The sequence below is a fragment of the Ascidiella aspersa genome, chromosome 6 (assembly GCF_963924565.1).
Source record: "Ascidiella aspersa chromosome 6, kaAscAspe10.2, whole genome shotgun sequence".
Lineage (NCBI taxonomy): Eukaryota > Metazoa > Chordata > Ascidiacea > Phlebobranchia > Ascidiidae > Ascidiella > Ascidiella aspersa.
In genome coordinates this window covers 28,789,965-28,806,141 of record NC_139452.1, presented here as the reverse complement: position 1 = coordinate 28,806,141, position 16,177 = coordinate 28,789,965, and the positions used below count along the sequence as shown (strand labels likewise).

Genomic DNA, 16,177 nt, shown 5'->3' with positions numbered 1-16,177 from the left:
ATTAGTCGCTTTTTGCTTCGCTAAAAACTTTAACAATTGTGAAGCTGTTAAATTAATCTAACTTGCTTAAACCGTTGTTTTTAGTCAAAACTCCTAAATTGCCTTAGATTAGCCTTGTCTTAAAAAAAATTCTGGCTTCTTTCGAACACTGTAGCCCAACAAAAAACATATTATTTACTCCCAATGTTTTAGATGGGCGATCCAAGCGACGATCAGCCCCTGTGCAACTGGCAGTGGTTAGCCAACCTTGACGACTTGTCACGTGCCATCCTGTCGTTCGCGCTCCGTACGAAGTTGCCCGAACGTTTCCGAAGCGACATCGACGACATTCCGAGCGGATGCGACGCTACTGTGAGTTTAATCTGGGAAGCTTTGACAGGGTTGCCTCAAAGTCTTTGTACTATATGGGCCGAACATTTTTTGGGGGTTATATCTTGTTATTGCCGTTATCCTTGTTTGGTTTGCTATTGTATGTTTCAGACCGATTTTTCTACGGAGCTTTCTAGTTTTTATAGTCTTTAAATGTATTAGAATTAATTTGCGTATTACAAAATAAACAGTTTTTAAACACGTTTGTTTAAAGCTATTTTTTTAAACGACACAACATTCGTCGACAAATGTTTTTCACAAAATGTAAGTAAAAATAATTGAAATAAACTGCTCTTATACTCTTATTAAAAAAATACATTAATTAATTATTGAATTTATAAAGTTTTAAACTTTAACCATGCTTCGAAAGTATGCACCACAAATGTAAACCTCTTTTAAAAGCTCCCGTTTCGAAAAAAATAGTTTACATATAATATCACTCCGCCTCTATCGAACTTATTAAATCCCTAAAAAAAACATCTCTTTGTTACGTTGACCATTTAACTGTTGAAAAAGCAAATATAAATAGAAGTATGTTTCAAACATAATTTTTTATTGAATGAAAAACTCTTACTGGCCGCAATACCAGCTTTAAACCTTTTCAAATTCAAATCAAAACACCGCCTCTGTTACGTCACAACAGGACAACTCGTCATGGTCGACCAGCGTGGATGAGCAGTTAGTCACGTGGTATGAGGAGCAGCCTGATGATTGGCAGATCGGAGGGAGGTGTGACGCCTTCTTGTTTGGGGCCGGGCGCCACGGGCAGCTGGCAGACGCAGGGGGAAGTACCCTGACCCCGGTTCTGGGGCCATCCTTCCAACAAGTTCAGAGCGTAAGTTTATTTCAATCTGTTGTTTTGTATTGGTTATTTCAAGCTTTTAATTTTGACTTTTTAAGTTTTGCTTTGTAACCACCCAATTTATATTTGCTCTTTTGATTAGAAGATTTTAAAATATTAACATAACTTTTTTTTTCGTAAATGTTTAGTATATGTTTTTCGTGATGCAAAAGTATTTTGGTAAATTTTAAAAAAAATTAGGAAAACTTTTTAAAATCTGTTTAATTTCCTACCAATTGTTTTCAACTTTTTAGGTTAAGTATTGCAGTTTGCTTCTTAAATCTTGGGCGCTCAACGACCCATTTTTTTCTTTTGATCGCCATGGCACCCTGCTAAAAATAACATCGCTCTTATTAGCGTTGTAGCTTTTTTGCAAGTATATGTTACTGGGCGCCAACTATCTCAAACCTATAGATTGTATGTCTGTCAATAGTAAACAGGTCTCCATGAAATCTGCCATTCTGTGTAAAAATCAACAAAACGAATGACCAATTATTATTATAAGTGTACTATTTGCCTGTAGTACTAGTTTCTAGGCATAAACAGTTTGTAGGTTGTAGAAAGGTTACGAATTATTTCTATTAGATATCTGTGCCTAAAATATTTGGTGCTTTAGTTTAACCGTGTCCCTTGCTTATGTGTTTTAGATCGTATGCGGTCAGAACTGCACGTTTGCCCTCACAACAGCTGGTAACGTTCTTTCGACTGGTGAGGGAAGCTACGGCAGACTTGGTCAGGGAAACTCTGACGATATGAACCGACTCACTGTTATTTCCGCTCTGCAAGGTAAATACAAACTTCATACTCACCTGAGTAATTGTCTGATTTCTTCTTGTTTGCTTATAGTTTTTTATTATTCTTATTGGCTGATTTTTGAACTTATATTGTATTTTTTTTGCATTTTTATTATGTTTACCGATATTTTTGTCTGATTTTTCTGTTTGTATGAATTGTTTTTGTCATTATGTCATGAGTATCATATTTTTCATACTCTATTACGGTTGTCTAAAATTTTTTTACCATATTTTTTAATTTATTTTAGTTTCAGCAATTTTTAATTTTTTCTATATCTTTTTTAAATTATTATATATCTATTTTTTTTTCTACATTTTTTTTATTTTTTTTAGAAATTTTCCAAATGGTTGTTAAGTCCATAGTTATAATCTCCTTTGAATTTTAACACAAAATGTCTCCAGGTTTCGCCGTGAAGCAGCTAGAGACATCTTGTGGCAGCGACGGCCACACCTTGGCCCTCACGGACACGGGGGAGGTTTTTTCGTGGGGGGACGGGGACTATGGGAAGCTGGGGCACGGGAACAGCGACCGGCAGAGGAGACCCCGCCAGATTGAAGCCCTAAGGGGGGAGGAAGTGGTACAGGTGGGTACAATAGTGCTATAATGACAGACCATGTTTTTTTGTATAGTTTTTTTTATGCCTTAATTTTCTTCTAGGAGTTGTCAGATATGTTTTTAATGTTTTGTCTGATTTTTTTATCCTAAATTTTTTTGAGAATTTATTTTTGAGAATTTTTTCTAAACATTTTCCGCTGAATTGTTTGTACCCCTTTATCCAGTCATTGCCGCTAAGATAATACCATTGGGTCATTATGTCTAAGTTTTCTAAAATAGTTGTCTGGTAATATTTGATCCCTCATTTTTTCAAATTTGGTCGCAGATTTTTAAATATACAGCATAACGACCATAACGACCATAACGTCCTTGTCGCCGAAATATTCGTTTAGAACAACCCAAAAAAACATGTTCCTATACTAAATATTTAGATGTTTTGCGTTTAACCGTCATTTTTGTAGTTTATGTTTATCTACTTTTATGAGCCTTTGTTTTTTTCTTAGAATTTATAGAGCCAACGCTGTTTTGTAATTAGTTGGTTATCGTTTTTTAAGTAATAAATAAAAGCAGTACCTCCATCGCAGTAAGAATATCAAAGCCCATACAGAAGTAGGTAGCATTTTCAACATCTGATGTTGGAAATGGATAAAGAATTATACGTTCAAAATGCTTCCTACTTCTGTATGGGCTTCGTTATTCTTACTACATCTTACTATAACCTACACCATTATGCTCCAAAATACCTTTTCATTAAATAAAAAAAAGGTAATTTATAAAATGTTTCAACTTTCTAGGTTGCTTGTGGATTCAAGCACTCTGCTGTGGTGACTGCTGATGGCAAGTTGCTTACATTTGGATACGGCGATTATGGGAGGTTGGGGCACGGAAACACTGTCAACAAGAAACTACCGGAGAGGGTCAGGGCTCTTGAAGGCGTCGTTATTGGACAGGTGGGTGAAGAGATAGCTCTGTTGTTGCTTTGTGCTCTGTTATTGCGGACATTTAATTATACATGCATGTTTGTTGGGTGAGGGGTCTTTGGTAGAACCGAGTTTATTTCGTTTAAAACTCCTTTGTTGCATTCCATATTAGGTTTTTTAAAGAAATTTCTTTTTTCCTCTTTAATGGAATTAAATTGACCTAGGCGACTTTCATAATTTTAACTTTGAAAATACCTGAATGTATGTTTTATGCCTGTGCGTGTTAGTGGTAAATCTGTTAATAATTAGTTTTAAAACGTTTTTTCACGAAACAAAACTGTTAAAATTATGTAAACTGACTTTAAATGGATAATTTCGCGTCTAGCTTATCTACGTAATTGTTTGTGGTTATTTTGACCTTACTAATCGAATGTTTCCATTTTACGCAAAGTTTATCGACGGGCCACATTTACTACCCAACACTTGATCATATTGGGTCCAGACTCCATTAGTTTGTCAACAATTTATTTTATTTGTCAAAATAGCTTGTGTTCTCAACCACACGACTAACAACAATTATATGTACAATTGTACATGTTGTATTATAAGTGATAAGTAAACTCTAGATAGGAATAATAAAAATCTATACCTGGTTAACAGTTTATTTGTACACCAGGTTGCTTGTGGTCCCAACTACACGGCTAAGAATGATGATATTTAGTCGTTCAGTCACTAAAACAAGATGGAGATAATAAAAGATATATTAAAATACCTTTTAAAAAACAGTTGATTTATGCACCAGGTCGCCTGTGGCCTCAGCCACACGATAGCAGTCTCACACGACGGTCTTAATGATAGGGCGTACAAAAAATGTGTCTAATTGTACAGCAGCACTACTGGATAAAGCTTTATCATAACTCTGTTTTTATTTGTCCAGGTTGCCTGTGGCCTTAACCATACCATAGCAGTTTCGCACGACGGTCTTACCGTGTGGTCTTTCGGTGACGGTGATTACGGCAAACTCGGGTTGGGAAGTACATCGGCAAAGTCAAGTCCTACCAAGGTTGAAGCTCTGAGTGGTATCGGGGTTCGTAAGGTGCAGTGCGCATCTCAATGTTCCGCTGTTCTAACCTGGGACGGGAGATTGTTCATGTTTGGCCAAGGTGGGGTTTAGTTTATTAGTCATTTAAAGTTTGCGTACACATTGTAAGTGTTTGTGGTGTACTTTATTTGGAACTATTTAACCCTGAATAGGTTTTTGTACAAGATTGTTCATTAATGGCCAACGTGAGGCTCTGTTTGTTAGTTATCTGGCTTTGGGTTTTGCTTACACGTTGTAAGTGTTTGTGGTGTGCTTTAATTAGAACTAGTTCGACGGGAAATAGGTTCCATACAAGACTATTCATGCTTGGCCTAGGTAGGATTTTGTTTCTAAGTTATCTGGGTTGGGTTTTGTTTAAACGTTGTAAGTATTTGTGAAGTTATTAGATTGGAACTATTTTGATTGGAAAAAGGTGCCATACAAGACCATTCATGTTTGGTCAGGGTAAGGGTTGTTTTGCAAGGTAATGTTTTTTTTATCTGATAAGTTTTAAAGCAATTTGCGAACACAAAACAGGGCATTTCTGCATTTTCACTGCAAAATTATCTATTTTTTCCTGAACTTTACATTTCGTTCCGATATCAATCCCCGATAGACGATATTTTGGACAAACAGTAGCGCCATTCGATCAGATTTCTTATCAAATTTCATTAATATTGCAAATTCTAATGAAACTACAAATTTTCTTCTGTAGTTTTTCATTTTTGTGTTGTATAGTAATTTCTTCGTATAAGATTTAGTCATTAATAGAGAAATAGTATATTTAGAGAAATATACAAATAGTATATTTGTCTATTAATGACTGGAACTTATAAATGACTGATTTTGACTCAGACAAGAAAGTCTGACGTATTTTGTGGGACTTTTTCTATTTTCACACTTCGTATTTCATCCCTTAGAGCGAATGTGTGGAAACACTGAGACGAGACAGACGGCCACCCACCGACCCACCCTGGTATCCGGCCTCTCCGGCCACAACGTCATCGATATTTCGCTGGGCGCCGAACACGCGATGGCGCTAACGTCCAAAAACTACGTGTTCAGTTGGGGAGCGAACACCGACGGACAGGTTTGTAAACTGGGGTATTCTTACATAAACGTTGAAGTGATTATATTGCGAGGGATTGGATTTGGTGGATGACGGCTTTGGTTAAGGCTGCATCATAATGTATCTTAAATAACTTTGCCACAGTTTTATTACTAGCAGCCTGCGAACTAATTTTATTTATTTAACCTAGTTTATCATTAGATTATAAACAAATGATTTATTTAAATATGCCTTATTACTTACAGTTTTATTTGATACAGTAATTTAAAATTTAGGCCAGTTTATATGAAAAACATTCTGTTGTGTTACGTAGAAAATTATCTTATAATAAAACTAATACTAAGTTGTTAATAAAAACTCATATATTCTATTTCCCCGAAAAGCATCGACCCAACGTGATGTTTATCGCCACACACAAACCTAAAAAACGCTGTGACCTAAATTTACTTCACTGATCTTTTCGTTAACTTAAAGTAAATAAATCACGAATAACATAATAGCATTAATAAGTTCAAATTTAGTTATTATGAGTCACGTCTTCTTATTTCTTCCTTTTTTGCTCATAATCTTGATAAATCTAACCAGTCGGACAACTGCAATCGGCGATCCAACCAAATCAAACAACGCCCTAACTTTTGGTTGTTTCTTATGGATTAAGAAACACTTCCATAACTCAACACTTTTTTTCCAGCTTGGATTGGGCCACACCAACCACGTGCAAGAACCCACCCGCGTGGAGGCGCTAGTGGGCAAGGGCGTACGTCAAATCTCGGCCGGTCGGACGCACTCGGCCGCCTGGACAGTGGAACCAGACTGCAAGGTGGCCCTCCAGCTTGGACATCCTGACGTCATACCCCCCCAGTATGACCTCCTGTCCCACCTGTCAGTTGAAGAGGCGAGAGCCAGGCTTGCTGTGCTGAGGAAGTTCTCAGATCAGATGTCACAGTCGTGGGCTTTGGTCGGGCTAAAGCCGAGAAGTGTGAGTTTATTTGTTGTTGGTAATTTTGGGGCATAAAGCATGGAGGTTGTGGTTGGCGTGGAATAAACATAAAAACCCATACATGAGTATAGACCTTACATTTTGTGAACTTATCGAATAAACTATTTTAATGGTGTTTTAAATTGAATACGTAATTATTTGAAACGTTAACAAAATGCTACCTACTTCTGTATGGGCTTTATGTTCACTCCACGTTCAACGGCGACAGCCGGCCATTATCTTATTTTTCTCTATTGACTTGTGACTACTCCTTAACAGTCGCAAACTAAAACGCACGAATCAAAATCGCGACCGAGCATGCTCTTACGATTTGAACTGAATTTCTTTAAAATATTTTCTTCGTCACTTTACCTGTTAGCGTTTGTTAATTTAGTCAAATTTTAACAACAAGCCAACAACCATCTGTTTTGGTATAAATCAAACAATTTGTATATTAATTGCCTCAAATTCCTAAAATTGCTGCGCAGTGAAAATTAGTTTGTTAAATCCCGGTAATTAAATCCCGGTAAAGTTTTGCTGCACATAACGACAATTTCTGCACAATAATACTTGCGCTTGGCGTATCCTTGCTTTGCTTTTTGTATAATTATAACAAATAGTTCCCACTTTGATTCTTTATTCCTTACGTCAGATTCCCAACCAAGCCCCGTCGCTCTTTACCGCCTCCAGCGACGGACTGCTGATCGAAACTATCCGAACAATTCTATTTCCTCGTGTGGCCAACCTACCAATGGTCAGGGCCCTTGGTGAGTGAAATACTAAGTTACGCCTATATGCGAACTATCAAAATGGTAGTGATAAAAGTTGGAATGAATATGTTATCATATTTTTTTCAGTTAATCGCATTTCGTAAAACTGTTATTAGTATTGTTTTTGATTTTACTAACTTCGGTTTGTAACAGAATCTTGCCCTTATAGTTTTTATTTTTATTACATGTATGCTGCTAAAATTGTTATAAACATTTGTTACACCAATGAATGGGTTTCAACTAAAAGTCTTAAGTTTTAGATTGGCTCGCTTTAAATTCAAATTTTCTAAAAAATTACCAACAAGCCTGTTTATTAACTTTAATTTATAAAAATACTCGCACAAGGCTACCCTTTCTGAATAGGTTGTGTTTTGTTAATTAAGCTGTTTTGCCTTGAACATGTTTGGCGTCAACGAGCGTGTTTCCCGCAGAGTTTTGCCATTTTCGTGATATGCCTAAAACTGTTGAAAATCAAGGATCCTGAAGAGAAAATTAAGCAAGATACATTTTATTGTCACCACACTTTGCTCTTTTATTTAAAACTTGGCTTACAAATCGTCCTTCATAATCTTAATCAATGTGTAGTTTATAGATTGATGCTCGTGTAAAAACGTTTTGTAAGTTGCTGTGTTTTAAAGTGATCAAGTTCTGACTATTTTTCCACAAGCTTTTTAAACTTTTTTCTCACTTGGCTAACTGGAATCACAATTAGCATAATTTCTTTCCAGGCAAGACGATGGTTCAGGGTAAGAACTACGGTCCACAGATCACAGTTCGTCGCTTGTCTGTACGTGGGAAGAAATCTGCACCGATTTTCGCACAAATATCGCATCAGGTAACAATAAAACATATTCTTGGGTACAATGTGCACTTATAAAAGCAGATGCTTGATTTCTCAGTTACATTAACTGAAGATAAAACAAGCTCGTATCGAAACGTCTTAATCAAGATGATGTCGATCTACTCAACCTTTTTGGCTTTGCAATTCATCATTAAAACATATTCTGTTAAAATTTAACGCTTTTGGAAGCTGTACTTACATTTGGGTTAGGGTAACTATTATAGATGTCCAATAAAATGGGTCGGGAATCGATACCTGATGCCACGTGGTAGTATAGGCAGTAGGCATTGTACTAGGGTTGTTTCTGTGCCTATCTTATTCCTAAACGAAGTTTGTATGCCAGTCATGGCTTGCCGTCTAACCCAGAGTTTTTTTAGATAACTAAGCAGAGCTAAACAATTTATTTTTAATACCTCAAAAAAAAAAACTTTACATGGTGCAATTTCTTCAATTTGCTTCTTTTACCAGAGTAATAATGATGTCTTTCTATATTAGTATCATAGTAAAATAACAAGTATTGAGCATTCCTAGGCTAACTCCACCAAAGATTTCTTCACATCAACGTTTTCCGGCTTTTAAAACTTGCTGTAGACTCTTACTTTCGTATTGTTTGTCTTTGAATCAACAACGCATTGATTGACGCGTTAAAAGTGAAAGTTGACACTGAAGTCTTTATCAGTTTACAAACAATAAACACAACGATGGTTACAAAACCTTAGTTCCTTAATTCGAATGAATCACACAAAGTTATCAACACAACAGAACAAATATGAAACTTGATTTACACCGCAACAGAGTAGATGTTACCACTAACACAGGCGCGTCTCAAATGAAGGGAAAACAAGACACGTTTAAACGAGACACGTACATGCTCTAGGCAAAGGCCGCCACTAGGAGCAGTGTTTAAATAAAATAAAACACTAAGGTTAACAAAAAGCATCGCTAAATTGAAAGATTGTTACTTGTCGATCCAGATTTTGAAGCAGAATCCCTCCGACCTTCGCCTTCCGTCACGTGCCTGGAAAGTGAAGCTGATTGGTGAAGGCGCTGATGACGCGGGGGGCGTGTTCGACGACACCATCACCGAAATGTGCCAGGTTAGCGATTAGAGTATATATCGCGCCTTGAAAGATTTAACGCAGTTTTGTTCTTTGGAATTATTTCCAAGATCGACTTTAAGTTATTTACGTTTAATTACCTTTCTTAATGCAAACTAATAATTTGAAATTAGCTTTATGACTGAGAATATTGAAAAGTTTGATTTATTTGTAAAATAGTATCGAACAGTGATCTACAGATTTGAAAATCGAGATTCCTTGACCACGTTGATTTCGAAACTAAAAAATACAATTTGTTTGTATAGGAGCTTGAAAACGGAACTGTTAGCATCCTGATCTCTACTCCGAATGCTGCTTCAGAGACTGGTCAATATCGGGACAGGTTAGAAATATAATTAATAGCTTTGTTAAAAAAAATTTTTTTTTATTACCAAAACGTACCGACAGAATAATTTGTTTTTATTGTCAAAAATCTTGTACTTCCAGTTAGAAGGCATAGGTAACGGTTATTATGTAAGTAAAATTTAGGTATGACCAGACAAATCCATGTGGTATTAAAAGAAAATCATTCGCAAAAATCAAACTAACTTTCTGTGGTCGTAGATATTAATTGAAAATGTTACTACAACCTCCGGCGATTATTTTATGATTTTTTTCGAAACGTTCAAAATGGTACCTATATCAGCTGATATTCATTCTACGTCAAACTAACGATACATTTCATTAATTAAAACCCCTAATCATGTTTTTCTCATGTTTTGACTCCACTTGCTAAGTGAATGCTTACAAGTTGTACCAGTAGTTATGGTAAATACAAAGCGCTCATGTATACTTCCAGGTTTGTGTTGAGCCCGTCTCTAGCGAGTGACGAGGACGCCCAGTCGTTCAGGTTTCTGGGCGTGTTAATGGGCGTGGCAATCAGAACCAAGAAGCCACTCGACCTACACCTCGCTCCTATTATGTGGAAGCTACTAGTCGGTGAGTATATTACAAGTGTAGCCTTAACTTATTGCTTCATGTAAGGCTATTAACACAGGGGTATCACAAAGTATTTGAATCTTTAAAAGTCTTAGAATGTCTTTAAGTTAATTTACGTATTGAAATTTATTTAAAAAAAAAAAAACTTTTTTTTTAAAAAGTATTTGAATTTATTTCATTTCCAGTTGAAGTTATGTGTTTTAAAACTTCCGTTTAAAAAACAATAAAAAATGTTTGTGTTAAACAATCAATTGTCGGTTTTTAAACGTAAAATCAAACGTACTACTAATCCTAAATGCCTTTTTTCGACGTAGATTGTTTTACACTTAATTGCTTTATTAGCACTAATTCGCCCATAAATTCTAAAATAACAAAGATTGTTTGTTTAAGGTCATTTTGACTTATTGTTTCTTGCATTGTATAAATATAACTTTTTTATAATTTACATAAACAAAATTACAAAAATACGGCTTTATTTTTGGCAAAGACTTAGGAAATAATTTAAACAATTTTATACCTTGCCGGTTTTTAAATCCCTTTAAAAACCCCACCAACCATTGCAAGCATGATTTACTTAACCCTTGCCTAAAGTACCCGAGTAACCATACTCTATTTTTTTCCTTTTGTGACGTAGGCCTGAACGCGTCCATGCATGACGTAGAGGAAGCGGATGAGCTCTTCGTTCAGATGCTGCACGCCTTGAGGAACATAGACACCGCGGGCGTTGATGAAAGCAACTTCAGTGACGTAAGAATCACCCATTGTTTTCATTACTAAATATAGCAGAACGCTTGTGCCGCCTTTATTGTAAAGCAGTGTATTCCTTACACTTACAGGAAATCAGAAATACAACTAATAGTAAAAACACTGTAATTAATATATTTAAGCCATATACAGCCTGAAAATTAAGACGTGTTTTTTCTTCGTGATTAAGCGTGGCGCTTTTAATGTAAAGTAGCGTATACCTTACACTTATAGGAATACAACTAATAGTAAAACCACCGTATGCTTTTTTCTATTTATGCGTTTTACAGCGTGAAAAAACTAAGACGTGTTTTTGTGTTTTATTATGCATAAAAATGCAAAAACCTTGTGGATGACCAGATTACAAGTTTGTGTGTTAGCTTAAGTACAGAAGAGATATTTTGTGAAAACGGAACGATTTAGATTGAAAAACAGTTAGATATGGCTTCAAATGCGAGTTAAACTAAACATAATGTAAGACTTGGACAAATTGTTATAAGGGGTTTCCTGTAGCAAAACGAACCGCGTATCTGACTCTGTACAGCTGCTACGGAATTAATAAAGCTTGTTATATTTGTACTTCGTGAACTTCAGTTCATTCCCTTTAATAGGCTATCAACCCTCGTGGCCGCCCTGCTTATGAAAAATACCTAGCATTTCTATTTTCAAAAAACCTGGCACTAAATTGCTAAATTAGTAGAGTGTTCTGCTATTACTGACCAGGAATTAAGGTCGACATTTATCTTACAAGGGTCAAGGTGATTTCTATTATCATATGATCAGTTCTACATTTTATCTTTACTTTACGAACTTTAGATCATTCCCCTGGAGTCGTTCAAGGCGCAGAGTTGGGATGGTCGTTTTGTAGCTGCTGTTGCCGGTGGCGATGGGATTCCCCTAACATTTGCAAACCGACACCAGTACGCCGATCGAGCTCTACACTTCAGACTACACGAGATGGACGTACAGGTCGGTTAGCAATTAACTGGCTGTTTTGAAAGATTTGACCTGGCTTAAGTCATTTGAAAGACTTGAATTTGATTTGGATTTGTTCAGGCAAATCATTTAAAGTTTATTTGTGGATAAACTGCCTTATTTTCCTGTGTAAAGTTCCGTAGACAGTGTTTCCAACTTTGTGTTTTTTCCTTTGCGAAACTATATGCCGGAAAGCAAATAAGTTTGTGATTTCAACCGTTTACAATTGAAATAGCTTGACATTGACTTGACTTTCGATAGCAATGATCTTGACTGGAACTTCCTTCCATGTTGTATCGGGTCTTGGTGTATTTTTACTTATATTGTTAATATTTCGTTGTGCTCAATTAGTAGTCTTATTTTTCCTATACAGGCTTCACAGATTTATTTCCTTTATGCTAGGGGCGTAACTTGATTGCATAAGTTCGGAGGGTGAGCCTAAAAGTACACTTCACTTTTGGAATCTCACTCGTTGAACGTTTTTGCAAACTTTGCTGGAAATAATATAAACAGATTCATTAATTTCTGGTGTAGTGATTAGAGACACTCGTTACTGCTGTAATACACTGAATCATGGAGAAAAATAGCTAATTAAAACTTAACTTATCCAATAATATACAACACCGTACCGAAATACAAAGGCCAAGGAATTTCTCGACTTGCTCCCTTCTGAGTCTTTGTAGCTCACCTGGTAGACGACGATCCCGGTATGACCGAGGTCGTGAGTTCGAACCTCACTACAGGCTAGTTTTACGAACAGTGTGTAGCATGCAACATTATGGTTGTTTGTCGACTGGCTCCTCTCTGAGCCTGTGTAGCTTAGTTGGTAGAGCGACGATCCCGATATGACTGAGGTCGTGAGTTCGAACCTCACCACAAGCTATAGCTGATTTTCTGGCCTGGCCTTAATTGCACTTTAATCCTGATCACGCTGACTGATTTCAGTAATCATTTCCCAAGACATCTAGTATAAGATACAAAGAACAACCTCTAACTAAATATTAAAATTTTGTTTAGATCAATTGGATACGCGAGGGTATTTCCCGTATAGTACCCTTACCCCTTCTCACCTTACTCACTCCGTCCCGGTTGGAACAACAGGTTTGCGGAATGCCAGATGTCGACTTCAACGTTCTCAAGACAAACATGAGGTGGGTGTCTGTAAAGCGCAATTCTCTACAATAGTATTGAGATTAACGACATAATAAACGAAATATGCAGAAGCATCTACGACGAAATAATACCAGAAGAAATAGGGATAAGGCCTAAACCCATCGAAAAAAAAAACCTAAATGGCCCAAATAACACCTAAAAAGGCACCTAAGAGGCCACCGATGTGGCTTAGGTCGTTTTGGCATCCACGTTTAGGCGCCCTAGTTGGTAGAGCGATGGTCCCAGTATGACCGAGGTCGTGAGTTCAAACCTCACTGCAGGCGGCGAATTGTTTTTCTAGCCTGCTTTGTGCAGCCCTGGTGTTAACTGTTTTGTGTCTGCGTCAAGGTACAGGGAAGTATCTGAGGAGAGCGAACTGATCACGTGGTTGTGGCAAACCCTGGAGGAGCTCAACCGTGAAGAGCGAGTTCTCTTCCTCAAGTTCGTGTCGGGTCGGTCACGCTTGCCTGCTTCCGCAGCCGACATGCCTCAGCGATTTCAAGTGATGAAAATCGACCGAGTGAGCTAACTTGTTTCATTTTTCTTTAAGCAGTCGCCCAAACAACTTTCCTTATTTGTATTTTTTTTATTTATTTTTTACTCGGTTTTCTGTTTTAATATAAAAACATAAAATGTTAACAATTTTTTTAAAATAAAACAAACAAATAGGGTTTAATTATTTCATCTTATTTTTAAACCAGTCTCTATTTTTCCTTGTTTTATTTATATATTTTTAAAGCAGCTCGCCTGATTTATTCTTAAAAAATAATGGGGACATTTTACTAAATATCAAAATCAACAGAGTGGGTTCAATTGTTTCAGATTTTTTATTCCAATGCATTATCCTTTTTAATTGTGAAACCTGTCCTGGGTACTTTTAACATCAGACTTTTTAACACTTGTTTCTCTCTAACCTTTAGCCGATTAAAAATCCGAACATGTTCGAAAATTGAAAACAAAATACAAAATTCTATTAAAATATTTTTCATAAAAAACTTATCTGGGGTACAATTAGCATCAAACTTTAAAACTTGTTTTTTTACCCTCAGCCGATCGACAGCCTCCCGACAAGCCAGACTTGCTTCTTTCAGTTACGATTGCCTCCTTACTCCAGCCAAGTCGTGATGGCCGAGCGTTTGCGTTACGCCATTCGTCACTGCCGCTCAATCGACATGGACAACTACATGCTGCTAAGAAACGCCGAGGAGGATAATATCGACGACGTGGAAACGTAAAAACGAGCTATAAATTCGAAATCGCCTTGATTTTTTAAGTAAAACGCCTTATTTTTCATACTTTTTAAGGGATGTGTACGACCGACTGTTCTCTGTTAATGTTTTTTGTTGGTAATCGTTGTTGATGACTGTATTTATCTAAATTGATAACTGGAATTCGGGTGGTACTGCTGACAAATTAAGTTTGAATTTAACAAATTAAAATAATAATAAATGTAAAATACAATTGTTAACAGTAACCAACTGAATTTTCTGTTGTTTTTTTTTGTTGTGTCATTCTGTTCAGTTACACCCCATCTAAATCTTACTTCGTAACCGTTTTGCTCGCTTTGAAATAATATGTCGCCATTTTTTTTCCTATGAATAAGTCTAGCGATTCTGTTTTTGTGACGTAATTACACGTCATAATGCATCGTAACTCGAGTGCTGGCAGAAATTTATTTCATTTCTTTTGTTTCGATTAATTTTGCTCTGAAAAATCACCGCTACTTGTAAACGATGTAAATAACTTGTCTGTGTATTTAAGTAGGCAAACGTTGTGGAGTTAGGTGACGGGTATCTAGTTATTGTGTCAGTGTATAGTAGAGGTAACGCCTTTTTGCGCAATTGCGCGAAATGTTAAACCGACTTCAGCATATAAACCCTTGTGTGTTAGCCTTATTCGAAAAATAAGATATTCACGCCAAGCGAAACCGTTAATAACGCTTTGCTAAACAAAAAATGGTAAAAATTCTGTATTTTAAAGGGTATTTGATAAAAATGCTTGTTTGATACGATATTTTTTTGTAAATTGTCTAAATTTGAGTGATTTTTTGTCGAACGATTGGTTACTTAATCTTTTTGTCTTGTTTTGTGGCGTTATACAGTTTGGCACGCCAGTATTATGCTGTGTGTACAGATTTCAACGGCTTATCTTATTTCGCACGAGTGTTTTCCGTCTAAATATGCACAGTTAATCGACTTTTTACGCGAACTTTTAAATATTTGTACAGCACACTTTCAGTGTAAAATCAATATAACTGTTGTTCGGTGTTTGCCTGTTTTTTACTGTGTGTGTTCTAGTTAATTTGCCATCGGCATTTTACCATTATTTTTCATTTGGGTGACGCATTTCTTCTATTTACCAGTTTTGCCGTTATTTTTCTAAATTTTGACATATATTTCGTATTTAAGTTGTTGCCGCCTTTTATTGGGTAAGTGTTACGTTTTTACCTTGCTTTTGGTTGATATGTGTCGAACAAAGTTATGAAATAAATATTACAAGGCGTGCCGTTGAATCAATATCAAAGCCCATACAGAAGTAGGTAGCATTTTTAAAATAAATCTTAATATAACGGCTGGAGGTTGTAGTTAGACGTAGAATGAGTACCGAACTCCATATAGAAGTAAGTGGCATTTTGTGAACGTTTTGAATGATTAATAGAATAATGGCTGGAGGTTGTAGTCAAAGGTTGGATGAATTTCAAAGTCCATACATAAGTATGGTGCGCTTTGTTAACCTTTTTTAATAAATCCTAAGATAATGACTGGAGGTTGTAGTTAAACGCAGAATGAATATTAATGCTTATACAGAAGTATGTTGCATTGTGTGAACGTTCCGTAGAATTTTTTAGAATAATGGCTGGAAGACGTAGTTATACGCAAAATGAATACTAATCGATTTTTAACATTAGGGCATGTTGTATTTGTTTCCATTTACACCGTATTTCAACGAATAAGACATGCATAGAAAAATACTCAAATTGTTCAGAGTTGTATCAAGACTAGAGAAGCTAAGCAGTACAGCAAAAAACAGATATTTAAAGTACGTCTTGT

At 36.3% G+C, this 16,177-nt stretch overlaps 1 protein-coding gene across 1 annotated transcript in view; it reads left to right on the top strand.

Annotated features, from left to right (window-relative positions):
- Positions 1-15,627, top strand: part of LOC146141160 (putative E3 ubiquitin-protein ligase HERC1) — a 78,102-nt gene extending 62,475 nt beyond the window's left edge. Inside the window, exons 74-91 of the mRNA XM_083392827.1 lie at positions 193-351; positions 1,013-1,204; positions 1,858-1,996; positions 2,407-2,588; positions 3,355-3,510; positions 4,418-4,643; positions 5,482-5,651; positions 6,322-6,628; positions 7,275-7,376; positions 8,108-8,214; positions 9,195-9,317; positions 9,584-9,660; positions 10,117-10,256; positions 10,891-11,003; positions 11,817-11,969; positions 12,993-13,126; positions 13,476-13,647; positions 14,177-15,627. Of these exons, the coding sequence (XP_083248953.1) occupies positions 193-351; positions 1,013-1,204; positions 1,858-1,996; positions 2,407-2,588; positions 3,355-3,510; positions 4,418-4,643; positions 5,482-5,651; positions 6,322-6,628; positions 7,275-7,376; positions 8,108-8,214; positions 9,195-9,317; positions 9,584-9,660; positions 10,117-10,256; positions 10,891-11,003; positions 11,817-11,969; positions 12,993-13,126; positions 13,476-13,647; positions 14,177-14,362 (2,838 nt within the window). The 3' untranslated portion in view covers positions 14,363-15,627. The remainder of the gene's footprint in view (positions 1-192; positions 352-1,012; positions 1,205-1,857; positions 1,997-2,406; positions 2,589-3,354; positions 3,511-4,417; positions 4,644-5,481; positions 5,652-6,321; positions 6,629-7,274; positions 7,377-8,107; positions 8,215-9,194; positions 9,318-9,583; positions 9,661-10,116; positions 10,257-10,890; positions 11,004-11,816; positions 11,970-12,992; positions 13,127-13,475; positions 13,648-14,176) is intronic.
- The last annotated feature ends 550 nt before the right edge of the window (positions 15,628-16,177 follow it).